This window comes from Scleropages formosus, chromosome 7 (genome assembly GCF_900964775.1).
Source record: "Scleropages formosus chromosome 7, fSclFor1.1, whole genome shotgun sequence".
In the NCBI taxonomy this organism is placed as follows: domain Eukaryota; kingdom Metazoa; phylum Chordata; class Actinopteri; order Osteoglossiformes; family Osteoglossidae; genus Scleropages; species Scleropages formosus.
Genome location: NC_041812.1, coordinates 23,377,016 through 23,400,905, shown reverse-complemented (window position 1 = coordinate 23,400,905; position 23,890 = coordinate 23,377,016). Strand labels below are relative to the sequence as shown.

At 41.1% G+C, this 23,890-nt stretch overlaps 1 protein-coding gene across 2 annotated transcripts in view; it reads left to right on the top strand.

The window, feature by feature from the left end:
- The window catches only part of LOC108926347 (nuclear factor of activated T-cells 5-like), a 33,121-nt gene extending 16,219 nt beyond the window's left edge, over positions 1–16,902 (top strand). The window contains exons 1-11 of one of the 2 annotated variants that reach the window (XM_018739014.2): positions 3,998–4,074; positions 4,521–5,157; positions 7,183–7,372; positions 8,287–8,477; positions 8,801–8,973; positions 9,934–10,068; positions 10,206–10,258; positions 10,829–10,997; positions 13,063–13,140; positions 14,267–16,267; positions 16,390–16,902. In XM_018739014.2, coding sequence (XP_018594530.2) covers positions 4,544–5,157; positions 7,183–7,372; positions 8,287–8,477; positions 8,801–8,973; positions 9,934–10,068; positions 10,206–10,258; positions 10,829–10,997; positions 13,063–13,140; positions 14,267–16,267; positions 16,390–16,595 — 3,810 coding nt within the window. In that variant the 5' untranslated portion in view covers positions 3,998–4,074; positions 4,521–4,543 and the 3' untranslated portion in view covers positions 16,596–16,902. Of the gene's footprint in view, positions 1–3,997; positions 4,075–4,520; positions 5,158–7,182; positions 7,373–8,286; positions 8,478–8,800; positions 8,974–9,933; positions 10,069–10,205; positions 10,259–10,828; positions 10,998–13,062; positions 13,141–14,266; positions 16,268–16,389 lie in introns of those variants that run through there. The other variant, XM_018739013.2, reaches the window with a different exon arrangement.
- The last annotated feature ends 6,988 nt before the right edge of the window (positions 16,903–23,890 follow it).

Genomic DNA, 23,890 nt, shown 5'->3' with positions numbered 1-23,890 from the left:
TTTTGTAAACTGTTTAGTTTTTGATGAAGGTTGAAGTCAAACAGTTGCAGAACGTGGGTCAAATAAGCATGCAGGCAGTTGCGTATTGTTTGTGTTAAGTGGAATTCCAGCGGTAACGGAAAAGTGTGGAGAACGCAAAGAGTATTTGCTGAAGACAGTTTTGGGTTCGTGATGCAATAGCGTGAGTCTCTGTGCTGTAAGTACTGGGTAATGAAAAGCAGGAACTGGTTGCCATGGAGAAGCTGCTGTTGCCCAGTGCGACTGTTGTTGTCCTCCCCTAAAGTCCTGTTGAGCTAGTCTAAATGGGGCACATTCCATGTCATGGAGGACAGCTCCACTCTTTTGTTAACGTCAGTGAGGTTTACTTCAATCTCTACCCTTTTCCATCTCTGAGTATACTTTAAATGAAATGAGACTACGTCATCTACAACACAGCAGTGTAAATGTAAATTCTGAGGTTTCCATTCAAGGGTTTTGACTATGTTTCTGTGTATTTTTTATTTAGAAATGTCCAGATGGAGGGTAAGTTACTTTACTGTTGCTAGGCTGATGAGGTTTTTCGCTACTGCAGTTTTCTTGGCTTAGTTTCTTAAAACAGTGTGTCGTACATCAGCATAGTAAAAACATTTAGCCTCCTGTTGCCTAATTCAGATTTCTCAATTTATGTACTTGCTGATTGATTTCTCTTGGAACATTTCTGTTGAACAGTAATTCACTTGGAGTTTTTGAAGCTACTCCCACAAATTCTGGCTGAGGACTCTTGGAAAAGACTGTGCTAATCTCACACTAGTGGATTCTAGCCTCATATACAGAGCACTGAGTGAAATGGAACCAAAATGAGCTAAGGCAAGCCCAGTGATTGCCCAGTTTCCAGTGTGAAAAGGAAGGTATCCTCTGGTGGGACTTTGGTGTTTTTTTGTTTTTTTTTTAATAAATCGGTGTCATCCTGCTGATGTGGTCCAGTGGTTCCTTTCATGTTTTCAGAAGCCTTGGGTTATGGATACCAGGGTCTTCAGTCATTCTCTGCCGGCACACAGTGGGAGACCGGCATTGCATGACCTTGTCTCGCTTTTGCGTCTGTTGTCTAACACTTTTGAAGTAACTCTCAGGTTTAGCAGTCTTCTTTTTTTTTGTTAACCGAACAAAAAAGCATTATTTACATTTAGGACTAAATGTGAGTGCTCTACAATTTAGAAACAGCAGCTTTAAAAACTGAATTTATGTAGCTTCCTGAGCTATCATTTCTTGACCAATATTTGCTGTAATGGACATGATTATCTCTAGCTCTTACAGTTTATTTTTTTCCTGGACTGGCATGAAAGGCCTTCTACTGAACATTGTTTGGGGGGGGACAAAAATCACGGTTTACTTTCTTTTTAAAGGGCAGTGATACAAAGGAATTTTTTTAAAGAAATTTCACTTTCACAAGTCATTTCCCTTTCCTGATGACTTTCTTGGCCTGAACAAATATATTCCTGGACCTTTGTCTTCTCCCTTGCCCTCTCTTTCCCACTTCCTCTCTTCGACTCTCCCTATTCCTCACTACACCTTTTTAATACCTGATGCATTCTCCGATTCTTTAGTACCCTTTTTTTTGGGATTGACTGACTGAAAAAAAGACGGTGGTTTTGCTTTGACTTGGTGTGCTCCTGCATAACCTCTTGCCTTGTGAAGAGAATCTTCACAGAAGCTGCCAGCTGATGTCAGACTAATTAGTAGCATCTGCTGTCGCTGCACTAACAATGAATATAATTCGTGGAATGAAATGGCTTCTAAGCAGCGTGATACATTCGTGCCGCAACATTAATGTGGTCACTAGAGCATCAGTGTCATTCATTTTCTGGTGTTTTTATGTATTAAAATTGTTAAAGCAATACTTTGTTGGTTGCATGGGATTGTACATCTTGGCTTCTTTCTTTTGCATGACTTTGGTTTAGATCGGAGTTTAGTTTGGTTGTTGGCATGGCTAATTTGGTTTTGTGCATGCTGCCTTGACTGAGGGTAAGCTCAGAAAAGAACTTGCATCCATATTTCTGACACAGTAAAAGCTGGATGTATAGGTGACAGTATGGAAGTACAGATGTTGGATTTAATTCTGCTCTTTAAATTTTCCACTTAGTCCAATTTATAAGAATAAATTGTGTTCAGTCCTCAGCCTAGTGGACCTGGTTCTTTCTGTGCACATGTGCTCCACCTTGCAAATACTGAGGAAAATGACACTAACACTTTAGCACAACTCAGAAGAGGATGCCCAGAGTAGAGGCCATGGTGCCCCTGTGTCGCTTGTCACTTCCTTCACGTCCAAGCTGTTTTCTGTGGAACATAAATTGTGATGCTATATCTGTCATGCTGTTTTGCTACCAAGTCAGCACTTGTAAAATAGATAAAATTTTACTAGACTGTGCAAAGCATAGTCACACATTGTGCTGAATTATACAGAGCATCAAAGGTGGCTGTAGGCCTCTGACTAACACTTACTCATTAACTGCAGAAGCTGAGAACCTCGGCAAAACAAAGGATTTATTGTTCATTCCTGGTTGGTTTGCTTTTTTTTTTTTTTTTTTTTTTTCCTCCATAGTGCAGGACGCCTTATGAGTCACTGTTGTAAAGATAATGTGTTTTTCTAAGGTGCTAATTTTTTCTCAAATCTTGCAGTAAACATGGGCAAAGCCTTCTTGTGACATTGTGCTTTTCGACAAAGTTATATAAATGTTTTTTTCCAATTTTTCTCTTTCTGATGTAGACATGCATAATTCTAGCATGAAGTCCTTCATTACATAAGGTTGTCTTCACAGAGATGTAGAATTTGATTTTGACTATGTGAATTAGGCCACTTATTAACACTCATTGTATACACTATTTTGCTGTATAAATGATGCATCATCAATTGCTAAAATTTGATGCAAATTTTTATTAAATTGATTTGTAACATTTTAAAAAAATAAACCTTTTTGTCCTAATAACCTGCATGATTTTGTGTGTGTGTGTGTGTGTGTGTGTGTGTGTGTGTGTGTGTGTGAGGGGGAGAAAAAAAACCCAAGTACAATGTATTTTGCTTTCTCTTTTTCTGAATTCAAAGAGATTCTTTGAACCACAGATCTGGTTCAAAAATGTTTCCCAGTTTGTTTCCCTGTGTGAAAATGGAACTTCCTGTTTGAAATGTCATCTGGAGGTCTTTTTGTTCAGTGGCTGAGGAAAAAGGGGAGAAAGCATCTCCTAGGTTTTCGTCTGTGCCATCTTTATCCAAGTGCTGCATGTTGGAGTTAATGCTGACTTGGTGTGCTTATGGTCCAGATTAAAGTTAAAAGAGATAAAGGCTGCTATTGTCCTTAATGTTCCTGTCTGGTTGGTGTTTCTGTGGTCTTTTCAGTGAATACACGTGCTGAAGTTTTCCTGCTCATCGGCGGGGGGGGGGGGGATTTAGTGCTGTGGAATTTCAGTGATATTTAAAGACAATGAGGGCTTTTGTCGTTTTGCCACACACACGCAAAGGATTGAACTTCTACTGTCCCTTTTAATGACCAACTGTCGTACTTTACCTACGCTTGCCGTCGGACTTCTCTGCGAGCACAGTTCATCTACAGAATGGTTTCCTTTTAGCATTTAAATCATAAAGGCAAAAGTCATTCATGGACATGCAGATGATTGACTTTAGGCAAAAATCGCTCATCTGATAACTGGGCTTATGACAAGAGATGTAAAATATTGTACATGTAGCATTAGTAGCAAGAATCCTTCACCATATTTTTAGCTAGCCTCGCTCTGGCAAAGTGAAGCTGCAATTAGAAAACGATTCCTACAGGAGGGCTTTCGATTTCCCCCCATTGGTTTGCCAGTTAATAGGACAGACTTCAAAGACCTTCCCAGGTGGGATAGGTCAGAAACATCTTTGGCAGTTCCATTTTCACATTTTCTTGTACTTTGTTTTGTTTGTTTTATATCTGATCACAAAGGAATACATGCTTAACAGGCAGCTCCTATTGCTCATCTGGTGTCTCGTTTTTATTCCAGGGTGTTCCCTCTGAAGCAGGGAGGGTCTGCATATAAAATGGTCTGCAGTTCTCTGCTTCATAGGTCAGAAGCTTGTTTACTCTGTTTCTGTGGCTACGCTCAGTCCCAGCCAAATTGTTGTAATTGTGAAAAGGTCTGATTGGCATGCATCTCCTGACATGAAAGCTTACACTTGGTGCCAAAAACACTGCTTTTCAGTGCTCCATAAATTTCTTATCAAACTCTTAAAAACATCTTTTAAAATGATGAAAGAGCAAGAAGCTCATTTCAGTTCTAATCAAGTTAATATATTTCTGTATACTTTCGAAAATGGGGGGTGTGAAATGACGCTGAAGGACATCTCGTATTTTTTAAAAAATTGAAATTGTCTCATTGACACTGGGAGACAATGAATTAAAGTGACAACAAGGAAACAAACTTGGCAAGGTTCAGATTTCGCTGCTTGAATGGGACTGCTAGCCCATGATGGTGGAGGTACCGATATTTACTGTCCATGTTGTACACTGCAGATGCCACCTCCAGTTCATCTTCCATGCCCATGGGATGTCCTCGCACTGCTTGTCCTCCATCTTCCAGCCCCACGATGCACTCCCCGTCCTGTGTTACCGACCAGGCCGCTGAACATGACAACCCTGCTGCGGGTGAAGGTCCAAGTAGCAGTGGGGTTGTCAGAGCTCTTGCCATTGAGAGTAAGTCATCAGGGGTCGAACCGGATGCCATGGGATGCAGCAGTGGTGGTGGCAACTGGTCTGGAGGAGCAGGAGGAACAGCACCACAGCCCCAACAGTTCCAGTCAACTCCCTCGAAGCGCCGGACGGTACTAAATATCTCGCCCCCACCGGAGGATCTCCTGGATGACAGCCGCATGTCCTCCCATGAAGACCCAACCCAAGACTCTGAGCAGAGTGCCAGCATCTGGATGGATGACTCAGCCTCCAACTTCAGTATCGTGAGCTCCGGTTCCTATAATGATAACACTGAGGTACCACGCAAATCCCGCAAGCGTACACCACGTCAGCGTCCTGGACCCAAGCCCACCTCTGCCTCCGAGGCCAGCATGGATGTGTTTGATGCAGATAGCGCCAAAGGGCCGCACTTCGTCCTCTCCCAGCTGGCCTCGGATATCAAGGCTTGTCCCAAGGGAAGGTGCGTTCTGCCGTTCAAATAGGGGATGGTAGCAGGCAGCCTCCTACCACATTGAGGCTCCCTCATGTTATACTTAAACACCTGTATAAATGACTGAAAATGGCTTGACTGCTTTGAGTTAATCTTTTAAAAAAGAAATAATAGTAATTTGCTGTTCTCTGATTTGAGATATTCCCCTTTCTTTAATGAGTGAAACACTTTCATTGCTTGTCAACGTTTTAAGGTCCCTTAGGTTAACGTCTGGTTCAAAATAAGGACAAACGTCCTTCATAGTAGTCCTTGGTTAGTTATATACCAAAGACTCTCCTCATTGTGTGTGTATTGGACAGCAAAAGTTTAGAAAATAAACTTGTGAACTGAGATGTGGGAGGGCTTATAAGTATATTTAACCCTCCCTGTGCATTAAGGCTCAAGATGGTACTATTGTGTACTTTCCCATGTTATGTGGCATTTATTTATTTATTTATTTATTTATTTATTTTTTTATTCATTTATTTATTTAACAGGAACTGCTGAAATAAAATCTTTGTCATGTTGAGTCTGGTTTCCCTGGGATGTTCAGGTCTTAACTCGGGCACATTGCGGGTTACAATACAAATAATTGGACAGGTTGAGACAGCACTGCAATTTGTTAACCTTGTTTTTGGTCTGTTTGGAGCTGGTTAAGGACTGTTGGCTGTGAGTGTAGAAAGCTTTGGGTGACAGTCAGTAGGTCTTCAAACTTTTGCGGCAAAGATTGCTCCCAAGTTTGCTGTGTTCCAGGTGGGTCTCTCTCAGTGCTGTATCACACAGGGGTCACTGCTTGCCTGGAACTTGGAAAGAAAGTGGATTGTGCCTTGTTCCTGATAAGGATTGTTCCACTGTGTCCTGCCTCTTCTCGCTCCTTCATTAAATGAGCATAAGGCTAGTGCTGTGTCAGGGCTGTAGGGTGGTGCCAGACCGGGGATTAGTTCCAGTTACGGTAACTGGCTGCTGCTTAAGGTCCCAGAGGCTCCTAGGGGCATGTGGCAGATTTAGAGCTGCAGGTGTGGCACAGTGTATGCCAAAAACGGCAGAAAGTGAAATACCACACATTGCACCACCTGTGTGAAAAGGGGGGCTGTTGTCTGCTCCTGAGAATATATTCCAGTTAAACTAATATTCAATTTTTCTAATATTGTACACAGATTGTTTTACTTTTTAATCATTTAGCAGCTTTATAGAGCCAAATAGAGTGGGTTTCCTCTTTATGCACTTTCCAGTAACGAACTTTTTGCCATTACAAATTCAAAGCTGTAACACGTTTTTTTTTCCATATGCTAACATGCAATTCAAGTCACTTGCCAAAGCGTCACCCTGACAGCTAGCAATTACAAATAGTAAGTGCTGTTTGTCAACTCCCTGCTGTAGCTCTGGCCAGGCGTCTTTATTGTGCTTTATTTATGCTTTTCAATACCCAGCCAGGGGTCTCAGAACATTTCTTGGCTCTCCAGAAGGAGGGACTGTCTGCCAGCCTGTTATCCTCAATCTACTCAATGGAAGAGCTACAGTCTTCTGTTCTCTTCCCATCTGTAACACAGAACTGTCATGTTGCTGGAATATACTGTACATTACATTTATTCAATTAGCAGATGTCTGTCTCAAAGGTGATGTGCAGCTCTGAGTAAACAAAAGTGTGCATTCCTCCACCTTTTGGTGAAATGCACATTTTTTGAAGCATAGTCACTTAGTCCAAAACCACCATTTTTGCCAACATATTGCATAAGTGGCAAAATATGGAATAAGTTGTAGAACTGATGATGAGCCCTTGGGCCACTCTATATCGAAATCAACTTACATCCTTTTCAAGTAAGAAACTAACTCTTGGTACCAATTATGTTTGTGTTTAGGGGACCGATTCTGTTTATCAAGGCATTTTTTTTTTTAAAAGACTAGCAAAAATATAGTTCTGGCTTATAATAACGTCTGAATGTGATCCGTTGTTTTAGATTTGACTTTGTTGGCATCTCGCTATCGTAAGTATTGAATGGCTCATTTATTTTGCAGTTCAGCGGAGGGTTTGCAGTCAAGCAGTCCAAAAGCCAGCACGCTGTCTGTGCAGTACCCTGCGAAGAGCGAGGGCAAGGAGCTGAAGATTTTGGTACAACCAGAGACCCAGCATCGAGCACGCTACCTGACAGAAGGCAGTCGAGGGTCTGTGAAGGACCGCACACAGCAGGGTTTCCCCACTGTAAAGGTTGGGCTTCATAACACGTTGGGCTGCCCCTGCTTATCCATAGGGCTTGTTTTGAATTCCTTCATTTATTTCTCAGCCAAGCTTACTGCACACAATTGAATTCTGTTACTCCAAGCTGTACAGAAACAGTTTGTCCTCCATGTGTTTCATTCCCAAATATTTTGAAGATGCTGCATATGACGTGTGTGAATCTGTGGAATGAGAAATGGTGTCAGTTTTTCAACTTTCCAAAAACACACATTTGTGTGCTTGCCATAATGATGGCCTTCATTTTGCACTCCCTGGCTCATTGTCAGGATCAGCCAAATAGTTCACACACACACATATTTTCGGAACCGCTTGTCCCATACGGGGTCGCGGGGAATCAGAGCCTACCTGGCAACACAGGGCGTAAGGCCGGAGGGGGAGGGGACACACCCAGGACGGGACGCCAGTCAGCCGCAAGGCACCCCAAGCGGGACTCGAACCCCAGACCCACCAGAGAGCAGGACCCGGTCCAACCCACTGCGCCACCGCGCCCCCTCAGCCAAATAGTTCAGTTAACAATAAAGCTACTATTTTTCACATATTTGACATTTTCATTGAAAGATCACTTATAAAGAGGCAGAACAATAATATGACAGATCTTGTTTATGAGCACTGCCACATTTCTTAATGCTGCCCAGTGTGTTGAAAGTTACAGCCTTTTGTTTCATTTCTAAGTCCACATTTTCATGTCCACTTGCCTTTCCCTTTTTTGTCCCTCTTTTTTTTTTTTAATCATAACAATTGAGGCTGAAGCTACAGCAGAATTTTGAAAGAGAAACAATTGTTTTGAATTTCAAAGTTTAAATTATTTTTGTATGCATGTGGAGGTATGTTGTCTCTACTGAATATTGACCTTTTGCTTAATAGTGGCTCCTCTGTCTTTGCAGGTGGAGGGGGTGAACGAGCCGGTGGTTCTTCAGGTGTTTGTTGGTAATGACGCTGGCCGAGTGAAGCCACACGGCTTCTACCAGGCCTGCAGAGTGACTGGCCGCAACACCACGGCCTGTAAGGAGGTGGATATTGACAGCACCACAGTCATTGAAGTGGGCCTGGACCCAAGCAATAACATGACTCTGGCGTAAGCATCAGTTTCTCGTTTTAACGTTCATGGACGTCTCGCTAGAGACTCAAAATAACCAAATTCAATTTAAACCATATATGAATTTAACTGGAAAATTTCCTCAATTAAATTATTCAAGTAATGTTCACATTATTAAATTTATTAAATTATTCAAGTATTAGTTTTTTTAAATTTGGCTGCCACATCACTGTGACAACAAAACAGATCAGATAAGGTGAACAGGTGCTCTCAGACAGAACTCCTTTAGGGAGATGTGTACCAGCAGGTGCAACCAAGGCCCAGGCGAAACCCTCTGTGCCAACATACATGTCTCTCCTCAGGGTGGACTGTGTTGGAATCCTCAAGTTGCGTAATGCTGATGTGGAAGCCCGCATTGGGGTGGCTGGCTCCAAAAAGAAGAGCACGCGAGCCCGTCTAGTGTTTCGGGTCAACATCCCCCGGCCCGACGGCTCTGTCCTCATTTTACAGGCTCCGTCTTCCCCTATCCTCTGCAGTGAGTGTACTGTACAGCCATCTATAAACCTCACACGTTTGGGATTCTTGCTACCCAGGAGTCAGAGGGATTGTATAAATGGACATTTTTAGTTATCTAAATCCTTAACCACTTCTGCAGCAACCTTTGTTAGCCAACACAAATGTACATACTCCTTAGAACTACAGGTGCTCCTCGACTTACAATTTTTTCGACTTTATGAAAGTGAGCTGGCGATAGACATTCAGTAGAAACCGAACTTCGAATTTTGAATTTAGATTTTTTCCCGGGCAAGTGATACGCAGTGCGATACCCTCTCGCGATGCTGAGCAGCAACAGCGATCAGTATCTTCTGGTCACAGAGAGGTGTGTATTAGGTGTATTAAATACATTTTTGACTTATGATATTTTCAATTTACGATGGGTTACATAGAACGTAACACCATTGTAAGTGACCATTTGTATAGTGTCTTCCAGGCATATAAGTTGATGAAATTTAGTTAAAAGTGGATTTGAGATTTTATTCCTGGTTTAGATAAGCATTTTGTAGTGTTGATATTTTTTAAAATTTCTTTACTCAAAGCTCTTAATGAGTGAGTAAAAGCAAGCAAATATCGGTATTCGCTCATTTTTTGCTTTTATTAAATTCAGTTACTTCAGCATCTTGAGTTTAAGACAGCTGACATTAAAATAACAGCAAAATTTTCTTTTTTTTTTTTTTTCCCCCCCCCCTCTTGACAGAATTTGAGAAAATGTCACTCAGCATGAACGTAGCAGCAGTTATCTCAGTGGCTTTTATGCCATAATTACCATCATGCTCATGATTTTTTTGTCTCTTACCTGGTCTTCCATTGGAGACACGTTTTTGCCCTATTTCAGTTCTGACGGAGTGTCATCAATGTCTGTCCTCTATTTTAGAAATTCCCTTTTCGTAGTACCAAGTGTTGTGTGTGTTATTGAGGGCCATTTTCCTGTCTACAGCTCAGCCTGCTGGAGCACCTGAGATCCTGAAGAAGAGCCTACACAGCTGCTCTGTGAAAGGAGGTGAGGAGGTCTTTCTCATAGGAAAGAACTTCCTCAAGGGAGCTAAAGTCATATTCCAGGAAAACCCAGCAGGTACAATCGCTAACATATATGAACTTTTCCACATGTTAATTACTCCTTTGCCTGTGGATTGTTGGATTTTAATCTGCCGTTCTGTCGGTAATACATAATCTTCTAATAACTGGCATTAATCTTTTTTTGTTTTTAAGATGAGAACTCCTGGCAGGCAGAGGCAGAGATTGACATGGAACTGTTTCACCAGGTAAATCTACATTTCTTTTTAATGTACCGTCATAGCTAATGGGCACTGAGAACTTTTTTTTTTGTTTCACTGGCAGATTTTGCTATCACCTTAAATTGCTGTTTAATCCTACATTTTGCTGCCAGCATTGCACTGTGCCCCATTCGCTTGCACCTGCAGCAACTGAATTATATAACATGTTGAGCAGACCGGTCTAACCCCTTCTCTGTGCCAATGAGTTAATATAGATTTATAAGACCAACCATATATCTTCACCCCCTTGTCCTCAAAGCTATAAACTTCTTTTCCTTAGTCACAACTTCCCATGTCAGATAAACTTGAAATAAATGGTACTTGGTTAAAGTTCAGTATTTTCTGTGCCTTTCTTAACTGAAACTTCTATTAATATAGACGATCCATGAACCAACTTAAAACTCAGTTCTGAAAAACTTGGTTGGTTAGTACAAGAATTTTTTATTTTTTTTATTTTTTTCCTTTTAAATTTTGTAAATGGAATGTATGCCCTGTCAACTGACTCACTTGTCTGTTCCTCAGCATAAGTAATCTCGTTTTTTCTTTTTCCTTGTTTAGAACCATTTAATTGTGAAAGTCCCTCCATACCAGAATCAAGCTATCAACTCCCCAGTCTCTGTGGGAATCTTTGTGGTGACCAATGCTGGGCGGTCTCATGACATACAGCCTTTCACTTACAATCCAGAACCTGATCCAAGCATTCCACTGCCTGCCACTTCAGAATCAGGTCAGTAGGCCTCCTCTTCTGTGGTCCTGTTAGTTAATGTCTTGGAGAGAAGGAACAGGAAATGTGAAACCTGTTCTGTGGTAATGATCCATTATGGTACTTCTCTCACCCTCCTTTTATGTTCCTTCAAACCAAAGAAACTTCATCCCCTTCTTACAGCCTTGATTAAGTCCATATACTGCTGGGCCCTGAATATAGTGGGTAGTCACACCTTATTGAGTTTCAGAATGTTAAAATGAATGCAAAAATGAAGAACCTATGTGAATTTTTCTGGATTTGTAATGTAGTTTCACAGCTTGTGTGAATATCAGTGACAGAGTAGCATTTTTTGTGATTTGAAATATTCCATGATGCACCAAAGGTTCCAGGTTCAAATCCCACCTTCAGCTGTAGTACCTTTGAGCAAGGTACTTACCCTAAATTGCTCCAGTAAAATTACCCAGCTGTATAAATATGGGTAAATAATTTTAAGTACTGTAATGACCCATGTTACTGAGGAGTGTCAGGTTCAAGCAGGAAAAGATGTAAATAGTTGTAACTAACTGTAAATAATTGGGAATGATGGGAATTGTGAGAAAGATGTAAAGTAATTGTTCAATCACTGTGGGGACTGACAAGGATTGTAAGGAGGTGAGTGCCTGTTGGACAGTGTGAGAAGATTAAGAAAAGCTGAAAAAGGCCAAACAAGCTGGGAAAGGCTGACTTGAGGTACAGGTCCTTGAGGAAGAGAGGTTCTCGGAATGAGAGCATTATTTCCATTGGTTCATACCGGTACCTCTCGCTGTGTGCTGGTGCTCCAATAAACATTCTCCGTGCGTCCTTCTTTACCTGATCCAAACTCAGCGCTCTCCATTGGTGTTAGAAACGGAATGGGGCAGGGCGATGAGAAACTGGATTCAAGAGCTGTGGAACCCCGAAGATGGAGAAGTGGGAACCAGAGCAAAGGAAGAAGCCAGCGAGATGATGAAAATGCGACCGGTGACAGAAGAGCCTGTGGAGGTGAAGGTGCAGACAGTGGACCTGTTGAGAAGCACTGGTGTTCAGGGGGTCCCCAGGAAAGAGCATGCTCTGTGGCAAAGAAGAGCTGCAAGGTGCTGCTAAAGGCAGGTGAACAGGTCGAGTGGGGTCTCCCTGTACCCGGGGGAAAAGCGGCAGAGGAAGGCAGTGAACCTGTCGCCGAGTGTGAGTGTTTGTGTTTGGGGGAAAGTTCCTCTGGATCCGTGGAGGAGAGTGCTTTCCTGAAGACGCCAAATGACATGCTAGATGGCACAGAACAGCATACCCCATCTGCGCACAGGCAAGACTTCCCAGCTGGGTCGAGCGAAGCCTTAAATGCAAGATCGCCTGTGTTTAAAGACTACTTTGGAGGAGGAAACCCCTTACTTGCCTGAAGCCCATTCGAGCTGCCTGCCTGGGTCCTCTGCCGAAAGGTGACCAGGCGGCGAGAGGTGTTGCGTGGCACCCAGACACAACAGGAGTGTTCACCATTGCTGACAAAGCAGGATCTGCAGTGAGTTGACCCTTGCCCTCCTGTGTAAGCTGGTCAGCTGGGGGGAGCGCAAGGACTACATTGACGCCACTAGGGCTGGTTGTGTTTGGATAAAAGAATTGTGCTAGGACTGAGGCCAGGCAAACAGGCAAGGATGGCCACCACAGCCTCCAGGCATGCTGCCGTGGTGGGCTGCCTTGGCTTTCCTTGCCCTGGCCATCGACACTAAGCGTCCTGGATCTGCGTTTCCGACTGGAGGCACATTTGGGACAGTGCCGTACAGTGGGACATTCCTGGGGCAGGTAGGCAGCGAGGTCGCTGCCATTTTTTTTGGTGAAAGGCAATGTAACGACCCATGTTACTGAGGCCTATACTTTTTGCTGTGTGCCAGCGTTCCAGTCAGCATTCATAATGAACGCTGTCCGTGTGTCCTCCTTTGCCCCATCTGAACCTAGAGTGCAGTGCACACTACAGTACATTAACATTGTAAGTCATTGTGCAGAAAAGTGTCAACTAAATAAATGTAAATATACCAGCAGAGCTTCATGCAAGCATTATATTTTGTTTGTGCTGCAGGTCAAGTGGCAGAAGTGTCTGTGAAGAAAGAAGTTCAGTCTTTGACCAATCCTTGTTCTTTCAAAGAGCAGATGAAAGGTACACATCAGTTTTTACTGTCCTGCAGATAACATCCTGCACCCTACAGTGGTCTGTTTCAGTGCCTTACATCTGTCACAGAAAATCAGTCCCTCTTTTTTTTTTCTTCTTTTTGGGTCAAATATTCACTTGACTAGATAAATGCCACTGAATTAAACATGCAGTTGCTTTAATAATAAAGAGCTCATGTATTTAGCTTATATGTATATAATAAGTAAGGAGAATCCTCAGTGTTGCTGTTACTAATACAGAACCAATCTGTATAGTGAAATGCAAAGGATGAAATTTAATTCATTTTTGTTGCTGGCTCATCTTAACAATGGCTTAACTGACCATGGCTCATTTCGCTGCTTGGAAATGTAACATTTTGTTCTGTTGTTTTGCCTGCCTGCTCTGAATTCACTCTCTGCTGTGATTTGTGCTATGTGTTCTTGTGACACAAGTGATTTATCCACCTGACCTGTTGTTAAAGGGCTTCCCTCACATAATAAATGCTCATATTAGAATACATACTTACAAATATGTGTAAAATGTACTCTGAAAATTGTATAATAAGCTATCAACTCACATGAGCAATGCCTTACAACAGAAATGTTAGTTCTTACGATGAGCCTTGCTGATGCTAAACAGCCCACAAGTGAAGAATCACAAAATATTTATAAGCAATTTTGTGGGTCTTGGAATTAAAGGTATCAGTAGTAGTTCTGATGTTCCGAACTTGGTTTTGTACTAGATTTTTTCCATGTTTAACAGATACAGCAAGAATTATGCATGTTTCATGAAAAGGGGTGAACTTTTTGTGGGTTGGGAACACAATGCATAAATTTGCCCAATCAGTTTAATCATAATTGTCTTTTATGAAAATTCACTTTATGAGCACATTTTCAGGAAAAAATTACTCATTGTTCAGCCTATAGTTGATTCCCATAGGTAGTGATCAGAGATTGAATTATCATAGTTACAATCAACTTATGTGTTTTGGATCTAGCAAGGAGTGGCAATACATGAAAAAAGACCAAATAAAACCATTTGAATGCATGGAATATGAAATTAAAGGTTTTCTGCATTTTAAGGGGAAAGCATTGTGGTGTGTATTCCATTTCTATATTATTTTTTGCTCTTGCAGGGGTACAGAGTGCTGGTTCTAACTTGGACAGTGCAGTGATGGCCCCAGTGATACCACTCATAAAGAGGGAAGAGGTCATTCCAATGGAAGTGTCCAGCCATCCTGTAGCAGAATCCATCAGATCTGCTCAGGAAGGAGACATGAGGTCCAACATCTCTAACAGTAACCACCCTTTCTCCATTCCCATGGCTTGTCAGCCAAGGGAAGCAGACCAACAGGCTGCTATCTACACAAGCACAGAGCCCCTGAGTACTATGCAGAAGCAGGATGTTACACCCACTGATTCCTTCTCCATGCCTGGGGAAGCCATCCTCCAGCAGCTCCCCCAGCAATTCCTCCTAAAATCTGAGGGCCTACAGCATGAGGAATCTTGCAGTGGCCCAGATACAGGTGTGGTGGGGCTCCTGCAGATAGTGGAGACTCCTGAGCAGCAGTCCCAGCTTCCTCTGTTCCCACAGGATGGGGTGGCCCAACTGGAGAGGGCAGTGCGCCAGCTCCAGGCCGGGGGGTTCTCCTCCACTCACTCAGATGGAAGCAACCTGGTGCAGCAGGTCCTGGAGGCAGCTGCTCAACAGCAGCTTAACCAAGTGCTCTACAACCCCACTTCCCCTCTCTCTGAGAGTATGCAACAGGTGCAAGAGAACATCAGTGGCCAGCAGCTGCAGTCAGCAGAAAACTCCCTTATGAAGGAGCAGCAGCAGGAACAACAGCAGGTCCTTGAGGACCTACAAAAGCAACTTCAATCAGAACTGTTCCAACCAGATATATCCATGCAGTGTGGCATCTTCCAAGATGATTCTCAGACTAAAACACCCCAACAGCAGAGCTCTGCTCAGGCCATGGCACCAGACCAGGGGCCATTCTTTCACTCAGCAGAAGGTTTGCACTGCACAGCCACACAACATCAGCAGGAGCAGACGCACCAGCATCAGGAACAAGCAGCCCTTTTTCAGCAGGCTGAGGAGCTTCTGTCCATCCAGACTTCTAGCTTTCTTCAGCAGCCCCCTGCCAACCCCTCTCCACCTCAGCAGCTGTTTCACAACTCAAGTCAATTGACCAACACTCAGGGGTCACTATTTCTGACACAGAAGGCCTCTCCCACTCAGGAGCAGGTCCAAGCAGTCATCTTTCAGAACACCCTAACGGTTCTCACAAGCTCCACCTTGTCCTCAGACCAGCAGTCTCCCGCCCCAGGGATTTTTCTCCCTCAGGGTGCCCTACCCAGCCAGCTGTCAGCAGACAGTAGTCAACAACCGCAACAGCAACAGATGGCATTTCTTGACTCTATGGCGACATCTGCTTCCAATACTCAGTCAGGGTCAGTGTTTCCATCCCAGCTGCCTCCCATTGAGCAGAACACACCCATGGGACAACAGTTGTCATCCCAGCAGCCACAGCAGCAGGGCCAGAGCATGTTCCAGAACCTGTCAGCTCACCCTCCAAGCAGCACTCTCTCCCCAAGCCAACAGCAGCAGCAGACAGGCCTCCTTTACTGTGCCAGCACCTTGAGCACCCAGGAGCAGTCTCCCAGCATGATCTTTGAAAGCAGTGGTCCTTCCCAGGAAAGTCAGAGCCCTGCTCTTCTCTTTTATCCAAATAGTGTGGTATCTGTGAGCCAGCAGGAGACTACAGAGCCCATGTCTTACCAGGACCAAAGCTCCATAGTGGAGAACCAGCCTGTCAGTGAGCCCCAACAGCAGAGCCTGTTTGAAGGCCAACAGCCCATGCAAGTGGTCCCAAGTTCTGGCAGCTCTGCTGAGGCCCCTGTCACCATCTTCATGCCCCAGTCTGCCATATCGGTCCTGCAAGGAAGCTTGAGCTCACAAGACCTTACCCAGGCAACAATCTTCTCCACACAGAATGAGACGGTTGCTTTGCAGACCTCCACCTCCTCTGCTGTGCAGCAGCAGGCATCGCCCTTCCAGACAACTGTAAACATGACCACAAGTCAGAGCAGCCAAGACCAGCAGCCTGGCATTTTTCTCTTTGCCATTCAGAATGGTAAATCCAATTTGTAAATTGTTATATTGCATAGAATTAACTCATCGGTTTTAAAATTTGAGTAAGAAGTTTTACGTTTGGTAACAAGGCTTGCTTACTTAAGTTTTTTTGGTCTTTCTCAGAATGTGGTCAGCTGATCAGCTCCTCTGCATCTGCACTTTCCAGCCATCATGAGAATGATGCCCCAATGCAGTCTTTGCTCAACCAGCCCGCATCAATTTCAGGGGACATGCAGGACAGTGTGTCTACTTCTCAGAATATAGAGAAGATTGATGATCTGCTTGAAAGTCTTCAGGAGCAGGGGAACAACATTTCTCGTTCCTTCTAGGGTTCCTGCAGGTGCAAAGTCCTGTGAAAGCTGTTTGTCTTCATGAAGAACAGGTATAACTGGCATTTTTTTAACTTCTGTTTTGCTGCTCCTGTTGAGCCATTCAAGGCTAAACAGGAGTAACAATATGGAATGTTCATATTTTTGAACATCATGGATGCTGATGGTAGTGGAATCAATGTGATTATAGTTTGATATATAAACGGGGAAAATAGTTTTTTGGCATTTGTCATTGACTGTAAATGGAAATATACCACCATTTCAAATGTTTGTAACATCCTGGTAGTCTGCTGGTCACTTGTTTTTAATATTTCCACTTACACCATGAGATTGTACTTTTAGATATGAGCCATTCTTACAGCATTGAAGTAACCACCCCCCCCCCCCCACACCCAAGAAGAAGTTAGTTTTATACAAATTGAAACTATTCCTTCTGCATTGTGTGACATTACATGTTGAGAGGACAGTGTTCCTTTGCTTTTGGCAAAGACGGTCAAGCTGCGTTGAGTACAAGGGTAACAGATTGATACAGTTGGCGCTCACTGTTGTAGAGGAGTTGGAATTGATCTAAAGAAGAAAGTGGTGATACTGTTCTAAAGGGGAAGAGAAATTGCACATGAGTTTGACTTCATTCCCAACTCTTTCCTTAAGTACTTTTTCCACTAAGGCATACGGTGTTAGTTTGGTTTCACTGTGTTTAACTTTGTCCATCCACTGATCTCTGAACCTTCTTTGTCTTCTCTCCTATAAGCTAATGTTTTTAAAGAAAGTCAAATCTTGTTTTTAATAATTTAATTCTAATTATGCTTTATCAGTATTAAGTAATGAATAATTATTGATACTAAGGGAATTTGGAAGTTGTTACATGGAGTTCAATTACATTGTCAAGGCAATTACATTAACTTTGTAGGATGATGGCAAAGAGCAATGTGCAAGATACAGAAAATGCTGAAGTAGAAGATAAAAGCGAATACATTGCTCACTTCCACGAACTGACACAATAAGATTTCCATTGCTCAAAACAAGAAAAATCAGACTATAAAAATTCTGTCAGGGAAGTCTGTGTTGTGTTTTTGTGTGATAGCTTCTATCTGAACATAGTGTTTACATTGCTCACTGTCTGCACTGAAATATTGTACATGTCAAAGCAGCTGTTAACCTTGTCGTTGCTTCATTTCAATAGTCAAAGCTGTGTAGGGGGTCTCTGTCATGTGGTTTGATATAATTGATATCAATATTAAGAAAACAATATCAACTGCCTAGTTCTCAGAGAGACTGGGGAAATAGATGTGGGTTTATATCTAGTGTATATAGTGGAGTTATTCATAGAAATGTTACTCGTTCAAGAAATGTGATGCAACTAAATCATTTCACTTTAGGCAAATCATTTAAGCTAATTGCCTAACATACCAGTGTGTTAAACTGATTTTTCTGCTGGAGAGTGATGTGATTATAGTCACCTTTGTGTAGTCTTTGCATTTTTTGACTCAATGAAAAACCGATTGATTTAAAAATTGATTTGCTTCAGTTTATAAACAAGTTCTATATCCTATAGTCCTGAGACTTGCACACCAGAGTACTTGCATAATAATTCTCGATGAAGAGGAATGGTATGACTCTGAAATAATAACCAATACACTGTCCTTAAACTGGATTTTCTATAGGATGTCATGAAAATGATTTGTTATATTCATGGATTTAGATTTAATAATTGTTCTCATATTTCACTGGCTGTGTTTTGGTTTCCTCCAGTGTTGTGCAGAAGTGAACATCAAAGTGAATATTGAAGACAAACATTCAGTATAATTAGATTTTTTTTTTTTTTTTTTTTTTTGTTCATTTTAGTAATGTGCTCCCTTTCATTAGGTTTGTATTCCTGTTTTGTGAATATATCAAACATATCAATCCTCTTTGTATCAGTTAATATATTCTGGTGTTCCTGAGCTGATTGTGAACTGGTCTCAGAGTTGGATGTCCATTGTCAATGTTTTACTCTACTGGGGTTGAAGAGAATTACAAAAAGTATGAAAACTTCTGAAGAGATTATTATATTTCTACATCTCTTTTATATGAGATGGAGTTCTTCTATTTTTGGTCAGTTTTTAATTTATATAAGCTTTGGTCAATGTTTTAGTATAACGCATAATCCTGAAATTAGATAAAGTTCTGAAAGGTGTCATTTGGCTTGATTTTCAGAAATGCCTTCAAGTCAATGCTCATTGGCCCATGTTCTCTTTTTTTTTTTTTCTTTCTTTTTCAACTGAAGTCTGCGGCTTATTGTCACCTGAACCAAGATTCATGTCTCAGCCACAAGAGCATTGGGAAATGCTCAGTGTGTGTTCTTTTGTCTGTTTCTGTATTAGTGTTTTGACTGTCAGAGTGGCGATGTTTATTTTGACCAATTTTTTGTAGAGGGCTGTGTACGTTACCTCTAGTGAAGGGATCAGTAAGTAGAATTTTTGTTAGACACCACAGGACTTAATCTTTTTTTTTTTTTTAAGGGACACTGCAAATTCAAACATAGCAGAGGAAGGTATGCTTGTGATTACTTTCCTTTTATGGGAGAATGATTCTAAAATATTCCTTATTTATTTGTTTAAAACTTTTAAGAATATTTTATTGTATACCACAAGAGTTTTTTTTTCCCCATCCTTTTTCAGTCGCCCCCCCCCCCCCCAATTTTGGCCACTGTATTAAGTTGATAATTGGTTGTGGTCTTCCAATCTCCATCACACTTTTAGTGTAAGGATTTTTGATACAATTTATGAAATATAAATGTATTATCAAATGCACTACAGTACATATAAATATTACTGATTTTCTTATTTCAGTACAGTGTGCAAGTATTTTATGCTTTTATGAGTTCTTTGTATTGATATTCCAAGTTGAAAGGGTTAGTACTGAGTCAGTGCATAGTTTCTTCAACAGCTTAACTGAAACAGGCCCCTAAACTTCATTTTGATCATTCTTCTGATCGAGTGAATGGCAGTAAACTATAGGACAGCAGTGCTTAAAGCTGTATAGATTGTGAAATCATGGCCTCAAGTTTATAAAAGACAGCTAAGTGTGTATATCTTACCTCATATTTGTGTATATGTAGAATGTGGGCTACTAAATTTTTATCAGACCAACAAAACAAATATAAAAGGTATTTGTGCTGAGTACGTAAATGTGTCAGACAAACCTATCCAATATAAGCATACTTGGCATTTTGTTATGAGCACTGTCTGTTTTCCTATGGCATTTTTTGTCTCAAATTACTGCCTCGATGTTTGCGTGAATATTTCTTAAGATTTAAAAAAACAAAAGTCACAAAGTTGTAAAATGTGTTTCAAAATACGGCATATGTCGGTACATCTGTTAATCATTAGTGTGTCCTGGAATTGTTTCCTAGTTTTCTGCAGTAAGTACGTGTGCCTTGATAAACCAGTGTCTGATATTAGAAAAGCCGGACCTCCTGTACCACAGCTGCCTCTACTTTGACTCATTAGTAGTGCAGGGGTCTGCATTGTTGAACAACTACCAAGCCATCAAACTGGAAGTTTACTTTTAAAATACATCCCAAATCAGTGACCAGCTAAATGTGTAGATACTATACATTTATCGTACATCCTTTTTGTAACCATTTATTGCATATACTCAAGACTTCAGTGCAAATGGAAGTCACCTCAAACTGCTATGCAGCTTGATTCTAAAAAGTATAAATCTTACTTTCTCCAGATTTTTTTTTGTACATAAATTTTCAACTGTGAGTGAAACTGTGAGAAATATTGTAATTATGCTAATATAACCTAGAAGGCTTTGTTGTTTTGTGGTGTGGAAATATGTAGGTTTTGTGGTGTGGAAGGGCTCAAATAAGAACAAGGTTACAATTGATTTTTTTTTTTTTTTTTTTAAAAATCATTCCCCCCCCCCCCCCCCCCCCGAATTATACACATCACAATTTGGTGTACTGTCGGGTTTTTTTTTTATTTTTTTTATTAAATATTTGTCAGTTTTTCCAGTTATCTGTCAAGTTTGCACTTTGCTGTTATTCTTTACATTTCTGCTCATGTCATGAGAATTTTCTTTTACTGGTCCCTTGTCCCAAGATTTCTGTAGCTGACACACAGCACTGTCACAAGGTAGGTTGAGAGGGTAGTTTTAGCTGTTAGAAAAAACCTTTGTAAATAGGAAAAATATGTATTTTGCTTTTGTCAGGGCATTTATATATTCTTGCAATTATATTTCTGTAAACTTTTGCTGCTGTCTATCAATAAAAATAGATTTTAAGTTCTTGTTTTTGTTTGAGTTCACATCACAGTGCTTTTGTAAGCATATTCTGTGAAATACATGAAATTGCAGTTGTACACGAACTTGAAATTTCTACACTGGAATTAGCTTAATGAGCAATCGCACAACAGAAATTTCAATTCAAAATACAAGCCTTGGTGACATCAAGGACAAGGAGAGCAACTTATTTCCACGTCATGCGTTTTGTGGCTTCTCGTGCAGATCTTTCATATGTTTCATAGCCTTGGTCCCATTTGCAAGCATTTAGTAGAAATCTTTTTTTTTTTTTTTTTATTTAAAAAATCGGTATTAAAACCATCAATCTTATGAGTTTTAAGGCAAAAGTTTTGAAGTGCTAAAAATGTTGAAAAAGCAGCAGAAATTGTTTAATATGGAGTTATTCATTGGCACAGTGAGTAGCTCTGCTGTCTCACAGCACCTGGATGGTGTGAGAGAACATGGGTTTAATCAGAGCTCAGTCTGTGTGGGTTTCCTCCGGGTGCTCTGGTTTCTTTCCACAGGACATGTTTTAAGTGAATTGGACTCAAAAACTGCCCTGTGTGTGAGAGAGAGAGTGTGACACTGTAGGTAGTATATCTAGCATTGGAAGTCATCTTGGGTGAAAAGGTGTGAGATAAATAGTACTGCATACAACCCCTGGCAAAATTATGGAATCACCACACTTTGAGGATGTTCACACAGCTTTTTTACATTGTAGCAAATAAATCACAGAGAGAATACAAAGCAATTTTTGTTTGATAGCTGAATATTCTGGGTTCATTAAACATACCTCAAACAAATTATTTTAATTAATGACTTTTTTTTTTTCAAATCAAGTAGAATAAAAAATTTTGAAATCGTTCAATGTTAAGGAAAAAATTATGGAATCACTTGGTATTTGCATTTTTAAAACAAACACAGACAGAAGTCAAACAATGCAAATTAGTCTGCAGTTAAAAGGAGAGAGCTTACTGAGCTTAACGAGCTGTTGGACTTGACTAATTGAAAGGAAACATGGCCCCAACAAGAGAGTTGTCAATAGAAACAATGGAAAGGATAATAAAACTTCAAGAAGGAAATCCAACATGGAGTATGGCAAAAGAAGTCGGTTGTTCCCAGTCAGCTGTGTCTAAAATTTTGTGCAAGTATAAACAAAATGGGAAGGTAATAAACGGAAAACATACGGGTAGACCAAGGAAGACGTCAAAGTGTCAGGATAGAAAACTCAAAGCAATATACCTTGAAAATAGAAAATGCACAACAAAACAAATGGGCAGAAACTGGAGTCAATGTTTGTGACAGAACTGTAAGAAATCGGCTGAAAGAAATGGGATTCACATATAGAAAAGCCAAATGAAAACCAGCACTAACACCTAAAGAGAAGAAAACAAGGTTACAATGGACTAAAGGGAAGCAATTGTGGAGTGTGGATGACTGGATGAAAGTGATATTCAGTGATGAATCACGAATCTGCTGTGGCCAAGGCGATGATGCTGGAACTTTTGCCTGGTGCCGTTCTAATGAAACACATAAAGATGACTGCCTCAAGAAAACAACCAAATTTCCCCAGTCATTTTTGATATGGGGTTGCATGTCAGGTAAAGGGCCAGGTGAGATGGCAATCATGACCTCAGCAGTCAATGCCCAGGTGTACATTGAAATTTTGGACACTTTTCTCATTGCATCAGTTGAAAATAGGTTTGGTGATGAAGTAATTTTTCAGGATGATAATGCATCTTGCCACAGAGCAAAGAGTGTTAAAGCTTTTCTTCAGTAAAGGAATATCAACTCAATGACATGGCCAGCAAGCAGTCTAGATCTCAGTCTGATTGAAAATTTATGGTGGAAATTGAAAAAAACTGGTCCATGACAAGGCTCCATCCTGCAAACCTGATCTGTTAACGGCTATTTGAGAAAGATGGAACCAGACTGATGAAGAATATTGTTTTTCCTTAGTGAAGTCAATGCCACAAAGAATCCAGGCCATCATAAAAGCCCAAGGAGGAACGACAAAGTATTGAATGTATTTTTTTTGGTTGATGATTCCATAATTTTTTCCTCTACTTGATTTGGGGAAAAAAATGCCATTAATTAATTTAATTTGTTTGAGGTATGTTCAACAAAGCCAGAATGTCCAGCTATTAAACAAAAAATGTTTTGTGTGGGGCGCAGTGGGTTGGACCGCAGTCCTACTCTCCGGTGGGTCTGGGGTTCGAGTCCCGCTTGGGGTGCCTTGTGACGGACTGGCGTCCCGTCCTGGGTGTGTCCCCTTCCCCCTCTGGCCTTACGCCCTGTGTTGCCGGGTAGGCTCCGGTTCCCCGTGACCCCGTATGGGACAAGCGGTTCTGAAAATGTGTGTGTGTGTGTGTGTTTTGTGTGGTATCTGTGATTTGTTTATTTGCTATGAAGTAAAAAAGTTGGGTAAACATGCTCAAAGTGTGGTGATTCCATAATGTTTGCCAGGGGTTGTAGTGTTCATTGGAAATCGCTTTGGAGAAAAGTCTGCTTAATGAATTCATATACATCAGAGTACTCTTGAAAGGCAATATCATTACAAATGACTAATTCCATTTTGTTCATTAATTACATTACCAAGAGGAGTTATGACCATTAAAACTGACTAGTATTTAATATTTTATAAAATACTTTTAAAAGCAGCTTCTTAAACAAAGATACTGTAATATGGATTGTAATTTTACAGCAGACATTTACAAGTAAAATATATTTTAAAAAACATAATATTCCCTGCATTTCATGCTTCCTGGCAATCAGATACAGTAAGTCCCAAACTTTCAGAGAAACAGCTTTGGCCATATGTCCAGCATCCCATACTACATGGCAGATCTATCGCTATAGAATGGCACTCCCAGTATTCCCAAGATTTACTAGCAAACTCTGCTAAGATGCCTGATTTGATGTCACTCATATCACCATGTTTTTTCTGCGCTATTTTGTGTTTACCAACACTACAATATGTGTGGAAAATACTGGGGCTGTTGATAAGTGTACAGTTAACTATGAAA